Source organism: Musca vetustissima, unplaced genomic scaffold (genome assembly GCF_032173495.1).
Source record: "Musca vetustissima isolate MV318-11 ecotype Yass unplaced genomic scaffold, APGP_CSIRO_Mvet_v1 utg102770, whole genome shotgun sequence".
NCBI classification, from domain to species: domain Eukaryota; kingdom Metazoa; phylum Arthropoda; class Insecta; order Diptera; family Muscidae; genus Musca; species Musca vetustissima.
In genome coordinates, this window is record NW_026884435.1 from 7,400 (window position 1) to 25,209 (window position 17,810).

Sequence of the window (17,810 nt, forward strand, 5' to 3'; positions counted from 1 at the left end):
TTCTTCTATGAATGAATAAGAGAGTGGTGAGGAGTGACACATTGTGTGTGAGAGCCGGAGAAAGCTTAAAGAGTTGAAGAGCCAAATTAAGGGATTATGTCGTTAGAGAGCCTAGCAACCCCAAAACCAAATTCATTCATTTGGCGCGCACTCTCTCGCATCTCTCCCCCATTAACGCAATAAATATGTGAAAGAAGAGGTAGAAAAAGAAGAACTTGCTGGGGTTTTTTTTGGGGAGAATACAAAAAGTACTGTTAGTGATTGTTGTTGTTGTTTGTGGTATATGTTTGAGTTTGTTATAATTTGAATTGCTCAAAAGCAAACATAGCCAAGCAAGCAAGATAATACCAAATGACTAGCTTTTGTTGTTGTTGGCCTGTGTGATGAATATACCATTTCTTTTACTCTTAAGAGCTTCATTTGTTACCTTTGATTTCAGTAGCCTGTGAGTAATCGTCAAATACATACGTTGTTTTGCGAAATCGTAGCGCAGAAGAAGCTTCAACGAAATTAAATAAAAAAATTGAATAGAAACAAAACGAAAGCGGCTTTACGGAAGAGTTTCTAGAAGACTGATACAGAAATTTTGTGAATTGAAACAAAATAAAAAAGGAATTTAAATTCTTTATTAAAAAAACAACAAGAACTAAAAACTATTGGAACACTTTTTCTTTATCGGTTTGTGTTGGAAAAATAATGTTTAAAAGTTCTTCGTCATTGTCAATTAAACAATTGTGGTTGTTGGGCAGCACTCTTAATAAGCCTAAAGTTACAAGTTTTAATGGCTTGTTGTCGTCAACGTCATCGTTCGGTGCTAGTAAACGCTTTAAAGCAACTGCTTTAAATTTAGCTGAAAATTTGGACGAATCGTCGAAAACGTCAAATAGTGCTGCTGATGCTACTAGTGTGGAAATCGACAACAACAACACTAACAATGTACCAATTGTAAATGCCGCAGCTGATATTGATGCCAGCTTAGATTTGCGTAAAAAATTTGGTCATACCGGAAAATTGTTGCAGGATAGAATAAAAGCTGAGGTAAGTGAAGGAAGCAAAAAGAAAAAAAATGCGGTTCCCAAAAAAGCTTTTTGCCTCCCTTAAGCCGAAAGCATATGTAGCGGAGTGGGTGGTCTTCGTATGTGTGTGTTCAATAGTTAAAGCCATCATTTGTAGGTGACTTATTGTTGTTACTGTTGCTATTTTTTGGTGGGAGTTATTGATTTTTTTGTTGTTGTTATAGTTCTTTTTTTTTGGCATAGTCACCCTGTTTATGACACAATCATTACTTCCTGAATATTTTTTTATTCTGTGATTATGGGATTTATAAGGAACCGGAAATGCCATGTTATAAATAGAATATATCGCAAAAGTGAAACATGTCATGAATTTTGGTTATTTAATGAAAATAACGAAAAAAATATTTTGCGAATATTTTATAACAACTTAAACATGAAATTTGATTTAGGAGGAATGCTGGATTACAGTACATGCAGAAAACATTTTTAAATTTAGAAAGCAAATCTCCAACTTTAATTTAACTCTATTCCAGAATCCTTAAGAATCTAGATTTCATGGGATTTTTTCTTTTATACGTTTGTTTTAGAACGGAAACGGACCATATTTGTATACCCTCCACAATACTGAAGTCAATATTAACTTTGTTCTTCCATTTGAAACACCTCGAAATATTCGCAATTCACAACCTAAACACAACCTAATTTCAATAAAGTCACTTTGACACGTTTAGCAATAATTGAATATTTATGATCAATTACCTCACTTGAACAATTTGATGGATTCAGATCTTAAGCTGAAATAATGTGTAAACAAGGAGTAAACGCCTTATTTTAAATCGTGTTCATTCAAATGAAGTAAAACCAGCTCCGCTAACGAGCTGCTTCATTGACATCCAACGTGGAGCCTACTTTAACTCCCATATAATGGTATGGTCACATTTTCCAAACGAAGTGACTGTAATTCAGATTTCCGGGTTCTTGGAGGGAAAAATATGATTGCAGAAATATTTGAATGCTTCTAGCCTCATTTTCCAAGCGTTATGGTTATAAGTAGGTACTTACGGATTTCAGAGGATGATATTCATAATAGATTTTGATTATATGCCCATCAATTTACATAGCTCACATAAAAGGTCCCCGTGCTTCGATTATTAGCATTTTTATGACCCTTAAGAGCATTTTCCAACCGAAGTGGTTGACATTTTTTTAGGATTTAGACAAATTTTCCAATCCAAGTGAATGTAATTTGGTATTCCTCAGCTTCGGATGGATATTACGCTTTGGCAGACAATTTTAAACATATGTTTCACATATAATGATATTATGAATAACCTCTTAATTGTGTTGAAATTGAAACAATTTTGAATCGTTGTATTTCCGATGGCTTTAAAATTGATTCAATCATAATTCCGAATTGAATATCATCCATCAATCAATACGCCTACCAATTTTCTGTTATCCCAAAATAAAATCAAGGAAATCAACATATTTTTTTATTTCCATGACCTCGACTACTTTGATGATCCGGCCGACCTGTGAGTTATGTTGATCTTCTACTACCTTGATTATCAAAAACATCTGCCGAGTTTGGCTTTTGAAGCCTCTTGCAATGTTCTGCTACTAAGATGAACTGTCGTTGCTCCATTTAATGTCTCCCCAATCGCTAATGAATCCTTTAGAATAGATGGATGACAGTGTCAAATCCATGCCATATAGGACCATGAAAAAATATTTTTTAAAAGATCCATGTCTTAGACCATGACAAAATTTTCTTTAAAACCCTATGCTTTATACATAATTACTTAGCTGGCTGGTGACAGAACTTTCGTTCCATAAGCCGAGCTTAAAAAAGATTTCTAGGCGCGTCGATCTTTTGTGCAGTTTTTCCAATTTGAAAGATCATATTCGGCAATATTGTCTCCCACTTGATCTTTCCATCTTATTCGTGGCCTTCCGCTTCTGCGTGAACCATCACCTGGTTTGCTTTTATATGCCTTTTGAGCTGGGGCATCTTCATCCAATTCTCACAACATTACCTAGCCAACGTAGTTGCTGCAGCTCAATACGTCTAACAATGTTGATGTCCTGGTAGCTGGTACAACTCATGGTTCATTCGACGGCGATATTCACCGTCGACTCAGATCGGTCCATAGATCTTTCGGAGAATTTTTCTCTCAAACACCGAAGAACTGCCTCATCTGTTTGCGCAAGTACCCATGCTTCAGATCCATATAATAGCACGGGTACTATGAGCGTCTTGTAGAGTGTGAGTTTGGTCTACCTTATAGGACCATGAAAAAATATTCCTTACAAAATTCAAGCTCTGTCAGATTAGCTATGGAGATGTAAGGAACATAAGGAATTTCTGTGAAAGATTTAGTTAAGGGTAAACTATGGCATCGATTAACTAATGGGCGAGATAGGAAAGACTATAGTTTCGGGCCTCACACCAGATTCTCAACAATTCCCATAGTTCAGTCAGAATTTTTATTAGAGTCGAAATCGTTTATAACGACGTAATAATCACCGACATCTCATTTACATTTTACAAGATTACGGAAAAAATTCTACCACTTTATTTGAAATCGCTTATAGCGACAAATTTAACCGGCCCCTGGACCATTCGTTGTAAGCAATTCCCACTGTATTTGTATAATTATGTTTTTTTCTTGGCGTAACCCAGTAGTTCGAGTAACTGGTGATGAACTAGATATTTTACTAATTACCTGTAAGTATCACTAGTTACCACTTCATGCCCTAGACTGGTGAATTTAACATAGGTATGTCATTGGGGAAGTCAATTGTCCCATGCCTGCGTTACCAGTATACAGTCATTTCGATAGTCGATTCATTACCCTTTGAATTACCAGTAACTACTGAATTGGTATGATGTGCGTAGACAACTTTTTCAATTGACAAAAAAATCCAACAGTCTATTTTGTGTTCCTTTTTGGGGTATGAAGTAACTAGATCACCAAGTAACTAGCTGTATAACTATATAATAGCTGACAATTGATATTTTTTGAACAACTGGGAATGTAGTACCCAAATTCGATCACTGTTGCCGGATTCAAATTCGTTTTCTATTTCTTTCTGTTTTGTTTACAAATATTTTTAGCAGATTGATTCTTTTCCCGGGCAAAAGACGCAAATGCTGAGTGTGCAGCATACGACAAATATGCCATTCATATATTTTTTTGTTTTGCCATTGTCAGCAAATATGTGTCAAATACATACACGCGTGTGTGTGTTTGTATTTCATAATGCAAAAAATGTTGAATATCTTTAAGTTATGAAAATAAAAAATATTTTCAAAAACAACGAAATACTTCCTCGTCGTATCAATCAAATTGATTTTGTGGTCAACTCCTATTAATGTTCATTAAATGCCCATATATTGTTTATTTTGTTATTAGTGGTGCTCAGAGGTAAACAATCATCATCAAATATTTGAAAATTGAAGCTATTTGAATTGTTGATGGATGGATGTGATTTTGAGATCTGAGATTTTTTTTTCGAAATTATTGTTAATTGTTATTGAATGAAATTTCTAGTACGTAGGGTAGGATAGGGAGCTAGAGCTGAAGGGTGTATATTTAAGAGGAATACTAAAATACTTCCCCCCAAAAATTCTAAAATTTCTTCTATTGTTTTTTGTTCCAAAACTTGTACTTGTATACTAAATTCCAAAGTTTATTGTTTTCAATGGAAATTTTGCGAGTGTGTTTATGTATTTGCCTTTTATTGTGTTTTGTTGCGGTTTTTTATGTTTGTGTGTATTGTGGCGATCTTTTTGTGTTTCGATCTTTCTTTTTATTTTTCGTCTACACCAAAACGAAATACACTTTGTATTTCAAATTCTTTTTTCAATGTTTCTTTCGCCTGGAGCTATCACAACAAACTATACAAAAGTGACATGACTCAACTTCTCGAAACTTCGTCTAGGCAAAAAATTTTTTGCAGACTTCAAAGACACGCGCAACACCACACAAGCAACATTTTTTAGGGGTAAACCATTTTGAGGCGTTTTTTTTTGAATAGAAGAAGAAATAAAGAGAAGAAAGAAAGCAAAAAATTAAAAATATACAAAATTTTAATGATGAAGGAGAAACAAAAATTGTAAACATTTGCAGAAATTTTGCTGGAGGCGGTGGATTCCCTGTGGCGTTTATTTTTTTTCTTTTGAGATTAAAATTTAAAACTTTTCAGAACTGAATTTTATAATCAAAAAAGAATAAGGAATATAATATAATTTTTTAAAATATTTTTTAGACTAGTTGAAGGCGTCCTTATCAACGAGCTAAAGGAAGTCTGTATATGATAGGAGAAAGGAGTATTTTGAGACGAGTTCAAAATGTTTTTTTATAGACGAGCTGAAGGAAAACTTTATATATGGGTTGAGTAGGACTTTATAGACTAACTGAAGCGACTCTTTATAGGCAAGCCGAAGATCCTCTTCATAGACGAACCTCCTATTTTTGGACGAGTAATGATGGATCTTTTTTAGACGAGCTGAAGGAAGTCTTTTTAGACGAGCAAAAGGGAGTCTTTTTAGACGAGCAAAAGGGAGTTTTTAGAAGTCTTTTTGGACGAGCTGAAGGAGTTTTTTTTAGACGAGTTGAAGGGAGTATTCTTAGACGAGTAGAAGGGAGACTTTATAGACGAGTTGAACGGATTATTCTTAGACGAGTTGACAGAAGTATTTTTAGACTAGTTGAAGGGAGTATTTTTAGACGAGTTGATGTTAGTATTTTTAGACGTATTGAACAGGGTCTTTGTTGAAAGGAGCCTTTTTAGACGAGCTGGAGGGATTCTTTTTAGACGAGCTAAAGGGTTTATTTTTAGACGAGTTGAACGGGGTCGGTGTTGACGAGCAAAAGGGAGTATTTTTAGACGAGCTGACGGGAGTCTTTTTAGACGAGCTGAAGGGAGTATTTTAAGACGATTTGAACGGGGTCATTATTGGCGAACTGAAGGGAGATTTTGTAGAATGGCTGAAAAGACGAGCTGAAGATATTATTTATAGACCGGAGATCAAAGGGAGTTTTCATAGGCAATCGGAAGGGGGTCTTTAAGATGGGAGCCCGTTATTATTGGGCTGAAGACGAGCTGAAGGAAGTCCTTCTGGACGAGTTGCAGGGTGTCTTAATAGAAGAAAGGAGTATTTATAGATGATCGGAACGGAGTCTTTACAAACGATCGAAAGAGAGTATTGATAGACAATCGAAAGAGAGTCTTTATAGACGATCGAAAGGTACTCTTTAGAGATGAGTTGAAGGGGTTTGTATATACGATCAGAAGGGCGTCTTTATAAAGGAGCTACAGGGAAGTATTTATAGAGGAGCCAAGGGGAGTAGCTATAGACGAAGTGTAGGCCTTTTAGACAAGTTGCAGGGAGTCTTTATAGACAAGCTGAAGATAGTCTTTATAGACGATAGGAAGAGAGTTTTTAAAGACTATCGGGATGGAGTTTTTAAAGAATATCGAAAGGTAGTATTTATGGACTATCGGAAGGTAGTATTTTTAGACAAGTTCAATGTAGTCTTTTTATAAGTATCGAAGGGAGTTTATTCCCATAGGCGAGTTTTAATAGGCAGTCAATATTTTTTAAAATCTCATTAATCCTTGAATTTATAACAATTTTAGAAGATTAAAATGGAATTATTTTGTATTCTAAATCGAACGTTTTTTTATATATCTTCAAAATCAATTTCCTGTGAAATGAATTTTCAAAATGTTTATGTTTTGATAATCTCAGTGATATTATTTCCTTTTTTACCCAATACAAAGTCCAGAAATTCCCAGACACTTCAAAACAACCATTGCTATCTTGCCATTTGAATGTTATTGAAAAAAATTTCCATACACACACACATTTATATTAATGCAATATCATTATGATTTATAAAAATCAGATAAAAAATAAACAGTAACTACTGTTGCAAATTATAAACAGGCGACAAGACTATGTTTAAATTTAGTTTCTGATAACCAAAAACAGAAAAAAATAATAATTATTGCACTGAATGTGATAAATCGACATATGTACATACATGTGTACGTACATCGTGATGTCTATGTATGATCAGAAGTAGAAAACAATTCTTGAATCATAAAACAAAATTGTTATTCCACCGAATTAAACAAATGCGTCATGGCATAAAACCGTTAGGAACGATGGGGGCGTTTTGTAGCAAAAAATAGAATTTTAGAACAAAAAAAATTAGGAAAAATATATACATATATAAAAAAATCATATAAAATAATAATGATGATGAAAAGGGGGCCCTGTCGAACATAATTAAAAGGGGGAATATTTTTTTAATAAAAATGTTTTTATTAATAAAATATATTTGTATATACATACATACATTTAAAAACAATTTATTGAATGAAAAACATTTCGTTTGGGGTTTATGAATATATATGAGATAAAAAAACAACAATATATACATTTTTTATATTGCATATTATTTTTCCTTGAGAATTTATATATAAAATTAAAAAAAATATAATTGTGAAATTAGTTCTCTAGAAAAATTTATTCCGGAATTTATGCGAGAAGGCAAACGTGATCTGGTCACGTTTAAAAATTATTTCAAGATTTCAACTCAATGTAAATGATATATGAGCTGGAGAAATTTTCTATAAAGAAGCTGAAAGGAATCCTTATTAAAGGCCACCTTTATGACTGAAGGTCCCATATAAAGGGCATGTTTATGGAGAAGCTGAAGGTCCGCTACAAATTTCATCTTTATAGAAGGGCTGACTGCAATCTTTATAGACGAGTTGAATAGCATGTATGTGGACAAATTGAAATGAGGTTTCTATTACCGAGCCGAAGAGAGGGAAACCACCTGAAGGTATTCTATTAAAATGTTATTTTTTATAAAAAAAATCGAAGGCCTCAAAGCTCTACAAAATTGTATAGAATATTTTTTCCGTGAGATCTAGAATAATTTATAAAATTGTATTATTGTTTACCTTCTATTCAATGTTGTAGAAATGATTTCGTCGTATTCGAGGTCTATACAAATGTAATAGAATTTTGTTCATAGGTCTCCGGGGTATCCAAAAGTTATATATTTTTTTCGGGCATCTTCAATACCTACAACATTTTTTTCTATATATTTGTTTATAATAAATTTGATTTTTTAAATAATGTTTTGTTCTTGTTGTTGTTTTTTTTAATTTAAAAAATATTAATAATGTAGTTTAAAATTTATTGTTGTTGTTGTTTATTTTTATTAATGTATTTTTTTTTTGTTTGTATTAATTTTTTTATTACCCGTCGTCTAGCCGTTTGTTATTCAAAATATAAAAAAAATCGCAGACAAAATAGCAAACAAATAAATTTTGAATTTGAATATTAATTGAAATTAGGCTATTAGGTAAAGAAATAACATTGATCTATGATCTCTAAAAGTCAGACAGACGAAGAAGAAGAAAAACAACAACACCAACAACATTTTTGTTTGTTTTATTTTCTCGAAAAAAAAATTTGCAAATTTTTTTTGTGTTTCGAAAAATCATGTGAGGTTGTTAGGTGGCATTTTTGCGATGTTTTCAAAACGTTTTCAAAAAATATACATATTTTTTGGTTTGAAATAGAAATGGCCGTTATGCAAACATACAAATAATAATGGATACAACAGTTGGATGGATGGTTGTATTGACGTATTTTGTTGACAAATTCTGAATACAAATAACAAAAAATTGTATTGCTGCTTTACTTTCGATCACAAGACTAGATCTTTTTGTGCACGGTTGTCTGTCTGTCAGACTTCTTATTAGAAATTAAAATAAAAATTAGCAAATGCATAAATTTATGGATGACTAACTGTTTAAAATATTTTTTCAACAAATTGAAAGTAAATATTTTAATCCATATATGAGTGTACCAAGTACATATGTACTCATAGACACACGCACATACATACATACCAACAATATGCAAATTAACTAGACGAAATGAAATACAAAATCAAATAAAAACCAAATTAAATTTCTATTAAATTTGTGTCTGCTACTCCTCCAACTTGTTCCAGAAGTGAGTGACATTTTTTAAATTAAAAAAAAATACAAAATAAGGTTATGGGAGAGGTGATAAGGGAGAGGATTTTTGTGACATAGCAACAAAAAAAAAAAAAAAAATGACAAGATGACATTTTTCGTTACCCTCTAAAATAATTATAAATTTTGTTATGCTTCTCAGAGCATAACAAATTTTCGTGGACCTTGAAGTCTTACAAAAATAATTTTTTTTATAAAATATTTATGTGTCTCAGAGTCTCAAGAAATTCATAGAACTTTATTTTTTGTCCTCTGAGGCCCTGCAAAACTTGGGGCCTCAGATCCCCACAAAATTCTATTAAAAAAATATTTCCTGGGCCTCAGAGTTCAACGAAATTTTATACAACAGCTCTACGAAAGGTCTGGGCATACACAATTTTATAAATATTGTACATTGTCCTCAGATGCCTATTTTTAAAGCATATTTTCATACATTTAATATTTTTCGTGGACCTCAGAAGCCTACAATATTTTCTATAATAAGGTTCACCGTGGACCTATAAAGTTCTATAAGAAAAATTTCGAAAATCTCGTGGGAATTACAAAATTGAATGGAAAATTTTACGTAGACATCTCAACATTTTAGAAAACAACATCTTGGAACGTGGTCTTCCAAATTGGTGGACTTGCGCACAAGATCGACGCGCTTGGAAATCTTTTTTAAGCTCGGCTTATGGAACAACCGTTCTGTAACAAGCCAGCTAAGTAAGTAAGTATCTCAACATTTTATTGGACTTACCGACGTCTCCAACATTTTATAAGATATGTTTCCTGATCCTGAGAGGCCTAAACATTTTTAAAATTTTTTTCGTGGGCCTTAGATGCCTACCAAGTCTTCAAGTGCCTCAGAACCTCACAAACTTATTATAGAAAGTTGGTATCTGAGGCTTATAAAATTTTATAGACATTTTTTAGAGTCCTAAGAATACTAGAAAATTTTATAGAAAAATTTTCGTCGATGTGTTTTATAAATGTTTGTAAACCTCTGAGGCAAACGTAAATTTTTTATAAACTTTTTGTAAGCCGAAGAAAAAGTTTCTAAAAAAATTTTTAAACTTCGGAAATCTTTTAGAAACTGTTTTTGGGCTTACAAAATGTTTATAAAAATATTTACGTTGGCCTCAGAGGTTTACAAATTTTTATATTATCGACGAAAAATTTACGTTGTCCTCAGAGGTCTACATATATTTGTAGAATACTTTACATGGGTCTCAGAAGCCTACTCAATTTTATACGTAATTTTTGTTCATGCCTCTCAGAGCCCTACAGTTTGTTGGCCTACAAAATTGTATAAGAAAACTTCAATGGTCTCCAAGACCTACTAAAATTCCAGAAGAAAATTATCGGAAGGCCTCCTGAGACCTTAGACATTTTATAGATTTGTTTCGTGGATCTCAGAGATCTACAAAATAGTTCGAAAAAATATTCATAGCCGTCCTAGGGGCTTCAAGATTTTATAGAAATTTTCTATAATTTTTTGTTGTTGTTCTAACTTGTCGCAAAAGTGAGTGATATTTTCGATATTTTAATCTATACAAATATTTGAAAAGATGGGGAGAGGTGATAGGGGAGTAAATTCTTGTGACATAGCAACAAAAAAAAATTAATAAAAAAAGAACGAAAGAAAGAAGAAAAATAAATACCAAAGAAACACACAAAAAAAAGAAATAAAATTTGGTCGAAGAAGAGACACTGCAAAAAGCATTTTGGGATTGGCAACAAACATTTGATGGAATTATGGCAAAAAGAAGAAGGAGGACAACAACAAAAAACTTGTATTGGATCACAAGTTAATACAAAAAACGATCATCATACACATTTATATATACATATATATGTATAAACAGACATATGTCTGTCTGGACGCTAGCAAAATAATGATTTGAAATTTCGAACAGACAATTTTTTGCACATAAACCATTTTTTCCTTAAACAACAAGAACAACAATTCATTTGCACCTCTCTTTTTTTGGTACGTCAAACACTAAACGTCTATAATAACAACAGCAACAAAATCGTTTCTTTCTTTTTTCCAAATAATAATTCTATAGCAACAACAATAAAACCACACTCACACACACCCATCTAGTAGATACATTGTGTGAATTATTTAAAAAAATAAGCACGAGAAAAAATTGTGTTGGTTTTTTTTCGTTCAATACTTCTGCAACAACAAAAAAGTTAAACAAGCCCCCCAAAAAACCAAAAAAAAAAAAAGAAAAAAAGAAAAAAATGTGATTGGTCTTGTGACGCACACACACATCATGATATGTACTCAAAACCGACTCATTCACAAACATACACGTGCTGTCTGCGGAACGGGGGGCAAAAAGAGGAACTACGAACTACAATTAGCGAAACTTTTTTATTTCATATCTAATAAAAAAAAAGAAAAAGAAAAATAAGAAATGTAGAACTTGGCATTGAAAAATGGATGCACAGTAACTAAGATACCCTTCGGCATATTGATGAATTTTATTTTATTTCTTTTGAGAAATTAATAACCGGTTTGAAATCCCCAAAAATAAAATACAATAAACCGTAAAGACATTTATTGAAGATTATTTGGGAATCACATAAAAAATTAATTATTTTTTTGTGGATCCCGGCAATATAAATTATAATGGTTCAAAATTCATTGAAAACAGGTTACAAATTAGGCGAATTTTATAATTTAATTTGAGATTTTTGAAAAAAAAAAATAATAAAAAACATATTTTATAGAATTTCTTTATTTGTCTCAGAGGTCTACTAAATTGTCTAAAATATTGTTTTAGGAATGGAAATGAAATTGAATTGGTTTTCAATGTTCGTGGCACCTACACAAACCTCTTTGAAAATTATTGTGAATCCCAGAATTTAAAATTAGAATAATCATATTATAATATAAATTTTTATAGAATTTCTTATTTGTTAAACTTTTTTTGCCAGAACTCACGGGCATAGGAAATTTTATTGGATTTGGTTAAAAGGTCCTTGGTACCTGCAAAATTAATAGAAAAATATTGGAAATTAAATAATTTTGTATTTCTTAGTATTTCACTAGAAATCCTGGAACTATAAACATGCTTAAAAAAATGTTTATTGACCACATGACCCGTACCAAATATTAGATAAGGCTACACAATTAATAGAAAATTTATTAAAGAACATTCACGATTTTTGTGAGGCAAAGACACCTACAACATTAACGACAACGACACCTAATGGCGCAACCTTCAAACGATCCAAAATAGTGCTCTAAGGATTGCTATCGAATGTGTCAAGATGTCGAGCGTGGATCATCTTCATGAGGAGACAAGGATACTGTCAGTACAGCAACATAATGTGTTGCTTGCTAGACCGTTCTTTCTGGCCTGCCATCGGCCAAGTCACCCCAACCACTACATAGTGGTGCAGGATCCTCCTCCACGACACATCCGGAAGGACATTAGACACTTCCGACACATCCAAGACGTCATATCATCCGACCTCAACAGATCGTCAATAGCTGCAGGTCTGAAACAGCTGCACACTCGATGAATCAAGCCGTCGACGGATATTGCCTAAATAAAGTCCTTAATGAACATCCCCCAGCAATCTGTGACTCCGATAAGCGCCCCAGATCCACTAGAACAACTCTAGCTCAGATCTGGTTGAAGCACCATTCTAAATAATTATCAATCACGAATTATTTCTAGCACATGCGATCAGTGCCCAAAATTGTCACAGAACTCCATATAACACAAATCAGCTATTTTCTTGCCTAGTCAGGCCAACAGATTTGCGCCCTGTGGATCTCTGGGTTAGACTAGTGGAAGTGGCCCAATTACTTGCAGCTTCTTATATATATATCCTAACATCTACACACAGCCCAATAACCCCAATAACCCACACACCATCATAACCAAAAATAACCATATCCCATCATCACACAAATCCCGCACACATTCCACACATTAATGAACCCATTAGAGCAAATTATTAATACCTCTACTACATCTATAGGGAAAAACACATGGTTCCAGACGAACTGTTACAACAATAACATTAAAAAAATTTGAGCCTCAGAGCCCAACCACATTTAAAAAATGGTTTAAAGGTTTCGATGTCTACAAAATTTTATAGAATATTTCTCGTGGGCTTTAGAGTCCTATATAATTTTATAGATTTTTTTTCAGTCGGCTTTAGATATCCACAAAATGTTGTAAAAAAAAATATTTTTGAGCCCCACGTCATTGTCTGAGGTGTCTCAGAGCTCTATAAAATCGTATTTTCGTGGATCTCGAGTGCGATAGTATTGGTTGGGAAAGAGGAAACCATTATTTTTATATAAACTATAGGACTTTATTTAACATGCTTCTGAATGTCCGATTTGGGACCGTTTTGTTTTATGATTTGTTGCAATTTTAAAGATAACTTCATAACGCCTCTCTCATAATGCCTGCTCTCTATTTGCAAAAAACTCTAGTAGTCGCTTTTCACAATCCTCCCTAGATAATAAATTTGTATCATTAAAGAAATTTTGCAATGCAAGAAAAAGATGGTGCCAAGTCCGGACTGTATGGCGTATGTATTAAAACTTTCCAACCAAGCTCCCGAAGTTTCTGGCGAGTCACTGTAGATGTGTGAGGCCTAGCGTTGTCCTGGTGGAACACGACACCTAACAGTTGGCCAAGTCTGGCCGTTTCTGGTCAATTGCTATCTTCAAACGGTCCATTTGTTGACAGTAGAGATCAGAATTTAGCGTTTGACCATATAGAAGCAACTCATAATAAATAATCCCCTTCCAGTCCCACCAAATGCATAGCAGAACCTTCCTGGCAGTTAGTCCTGGTTTGACCACCATTTGAGGTGTTTCATCGCTCTTTGACCACGATCGTTTTCTCAAAGGGCTATGTGATGTATGTGATCCATTTCATATCTCCAGCCACCATTGGTTTAATTCCGTTTGGCCAAGGCTTCGCAGATGGAAATTCGATCCATCCTATTTTTTTCTCTTAATTGGTGTGGCAACCAAACATCGAGATTCTTTTTGAATCCAGCTTTGTGTAAATGGTTCAAAGCAGTTTTATGGTTGATTTTTAGGTCCTGGGCGATGTTACGACTGCTAACATGCTGATCGACTTTATCGACATTTTCGTCGAACGGCCTACCTGTGCGAGGTGCATCTTTAACATCAAAATTTGGAAAAATTTTCGTAGACCTCCGAGATCTACTACATTTAAAAAAAAAACCTCTGAGTTTTAATGTTTCAATTTCGTGCAAAATTTTTCATATATATTTTGGAACATTTTTTCCTAATTCTATGATGCCTATACACAATTCGTTCTGGGGCTTCGAGGCTTCTAATATTTAATAAAAACATGACCCTATATATGACCTTAAACATGTTTTTGTTAATTAAAAAGTACAACAATAAAATAGCAAAATAAACATGAAATCCCCATAAATGTTGATGATCTAATTTTGACATGCCATAGGGTCCCACATACAAAAATTAACCTCTAACCATATGGACATTAACCTAATTACACACACGTCCCTAACGCTGCTAAGGTTACAATTTAATTGCAAACATTTTTTATTTACTTCCAACTACCCTACATCCCTCCAAAAAATCATCGAGTCACTGAAAAGGCGATGAAGTCATTACAAGAATCATAAATAAAAGGAATGAAATAAAAAATTCCCTCCCTCCCCTCTCCCTTTTTAAAGCTTTTTTCCAAAAGTCGGCATGGTTACCAAGCTTGTTGTAGGGAATTACGACGCATCACGTGTAAATAGTTGTTGGGTGCGTGTGCCAAGCTACATGTCTGAAACAAACGGAACCTACCATGAAACAGCAACAACAACAACAAAGTACCTTAAAATGATTAGCTTGTTTCATTATGTCGCCGGGTGTTGACATATTATGGCAAATTACAATTTTCTAGGGAGAGAGAGTGAATGAGATAAGGTCTCTTTTTGTTTATAACACAACACGCTTATCTGCAGGTTTTTTTTCTGTTTTCAGAGGTGATGTTGGGGCCAAATCGCCCACAATATCATTATAATTAGAATCACCAGATTTTCATCATCTTTTGTTTTTTGGGGCTTGGTGGAAGATTTTGAAACACTTTTTTGTTTTTGCTTCATCTAAAGAGAAGATAAGGTCTTATCTGAGATCTCCATAGTAATAAAAAATTTTTGGAACCTAAAAAAAATTAAAAAAATATTAATGTAGAAATTTTGAATGAAACCCCCTTATATATCAACAACAACAACTGTCACTGTCCATTTTCTTTTTCGTTTCCACAAAGTGTGTGCATGTTCGTCACTCTTGACAACCTGTGTATGCACAATGTCTGCGAACATGAAGGGGGACCACTTAAAAAATGGCATAAACGCTTAAGCGTCTGTCGGGGCGTATAATGAACGTTGTTGCCTCCATGTTCTGTCACACCCATACAATTTTTTGTTGCCTCTTTTACATAAAACACATGTTTAAACGCCACCAACCAGAACTAAGCAGATTATGGCCTGAACACAAAATTGACCTAAGGTAACCCCCATGCCAATAAGGGCGGGAGCCGATAGATATCTGATTAAAATGCTAAATCATCGTCAAGTAGTCAGCCAAGTGACAGCCACTTTACAACAACAAGCAGACAATCATAATCTGTCATTTGTATTGAATATCAATAACTGAAGTGTGTGTGAGGGTGCTTCTTTAGATTTATGAGATATTCCTCCAAAGGCTGATGGATTTATGATGAAATGTCAAAAGGAACCAACTAATAATAATCTAAATGATAATAAAGTAGAATTGTTTATAGAAAATGTTTAATTCAGCTTAGCTGAATAGAATTTCCAATTCAGCCTGGCTGAATAGAATTTCCAATAGGAAATTTTCAATTCTGCCTGGCTGAATAGAATTTCCAATAGGAAATTTTCAATTCAGCCTGGCTGAATAGAATTTCCAATAGGAAATTTTCAATTCAGCCAGGCTGAATGGAATTTCCAATAGGAAATTTTCAATTCAGCCTGGCTGAATGGAATTTCTAATAGGAAATTTTCAATTCAGCCTGGCTGAATAGAGTTTCCAATAGGAAATTTTCAATTCAGCTTGGATGAATAGAATTTCCAATAGGGAATTTTCAATTCAGCTTGGCTGAATATAATTCCTGAGAGGAAATTTACAACTCAGCCTCGCTGAATAGAATTTCCGTTAGGAAACTTTCAATTCAGATTGGCTGAATAGAATTTCCAATAGGTATTTTTCAATTTAGCTTGGCTGAATAGAATTTCCAGTAGGAAATTCTCAATTCAGCATGGCTGAATATGATTTCCGATAGGAAATTTTCAATTCAGCTTGGCTGAATATAATTTCCGACAGGACATTTCCAATTCAGCTTGGCTGAATAGAATTTCCGAGAGGACATTTCAAATTCAGCTTGGCTGAATAGAATTTTCGATAGGATATTTTCAATTCAGCCTAGCTAAATAGAATTTCCAATAAGAAATTTTCATTTCAGCCTGGCTGAATAGAATTTCCAATAGGAAATTTTCAATTCAGCCTTGCTGAATAGAATTTCCAATAGGAAAATTTCAATTCAGCCTGACTGAATAATTTTTTTATAGTTATATTAAAATAATGAAATTATGAACTACTACTTCTTTTAATCATTTTTATTGTTTTTTTTTCATTTTCTCTTTATAATAATTTATTATTTTCTTTTCTTGTCCTTCCTTACAGCGCAAATTGAGGGCTGCGCCTTTGATGAACTTGGTCTTTGCCAATCGTAAGCTATCCTTTTACGACACCAGCAATCCTTCAAATGAACAGCCACGGTAAGTAATTGCGTTCGCTTCCTATTTTCAATACTACCTATAAATATTGTTTATACAAAATAAAAATAGAATTACAAATACAAATACATAGGTGGCTAGTTATTACCACAAAAGAATCATCACAAATCAATTGTCCTTCATTGTTATTTGTTTACCAACAATTCTCATTCACATTACAAAACAAGAAGAAGAACAAAAACAACTATCACCTTAATAGTCTAAAGAGCATCCTCAATAAAAATCAAGATGGAGGTGTGTTTGTGGGCTGGTTGAGTGTGTGTGTATGTTTGCAAGTGTGATTGATTGATTTGCTCAACAAAATAATGTTTTTGTTGTTGTTCATAAATTTTTCATAGCCCGACTAACACACTTTCAGATTATTTTTAGAAATTGTAAACAAACGAACCTACGACGTGCACTTTCTCCCTCTCTTCTCACACATAGACACACACATTTTGCACACTTATACACGTTTATAAATATTTTGTAAATTTACAATAATTTTTTTTTTTTTTTTTGGGTTTCATATATTATCTGAATTGTTAAAGTGTGTGTGTGTGTGTGGTGATCGTACGAAATGTGTTAATCAATTGTCTGAATACATCCATACATACACCCATATGTATGTATGTGGTCTTACATTTGTGTTCATGTAAATGTTAAAAACAAATGAGAATTAGTTATAAACAAGAAAATAACAGTGGACATTTCGATTTTAAAAACAATAACAAAAACAAAAATATTTTGTTCGCACCTTTTATTGTAAAGAACAAATATTATGAAAATTGGCTATTTAAAATTTCACAAAATATTGACTCAATTCTATTGTTGAGTAATTTTTAAAAACAAAAATAAAATGTTTGGATTTCCTTAAAGATTTAAAAATAACGTTCTGTAAGGGAGCGGATG

General features: G+C 33.2%; 1 protein-coding gene across 1 annotated transcript in view; it reads left to right on the forward strand.

The window, feature by feature from the left end:
* Positions 1 to 640: 640 nt before the first annotated feature.
* LOC133331443 (glutaminase liver isoform, mitochondrial) overlaps positions 641 to 17,810 on the forward strand; it is a 34,405-nt gene continuing 17,235 nt past the window's right edge. The window contains exons 1-2 of the mRNA XM_061539835.1: positions 641 to 1,038; positions 16,807 to 16,901. Of these exons, the coding sequence (XP_061395819.1) occupies positions 697 to 1,038; positions 16,807 to 16,901 (437 nt within the window). The 5' untranslated portion in view covers positions 641 to 696. The remainder of the gene's footprint in view (positions 1,039 to 16,806; positions 16,902 to 17,810) is intronic.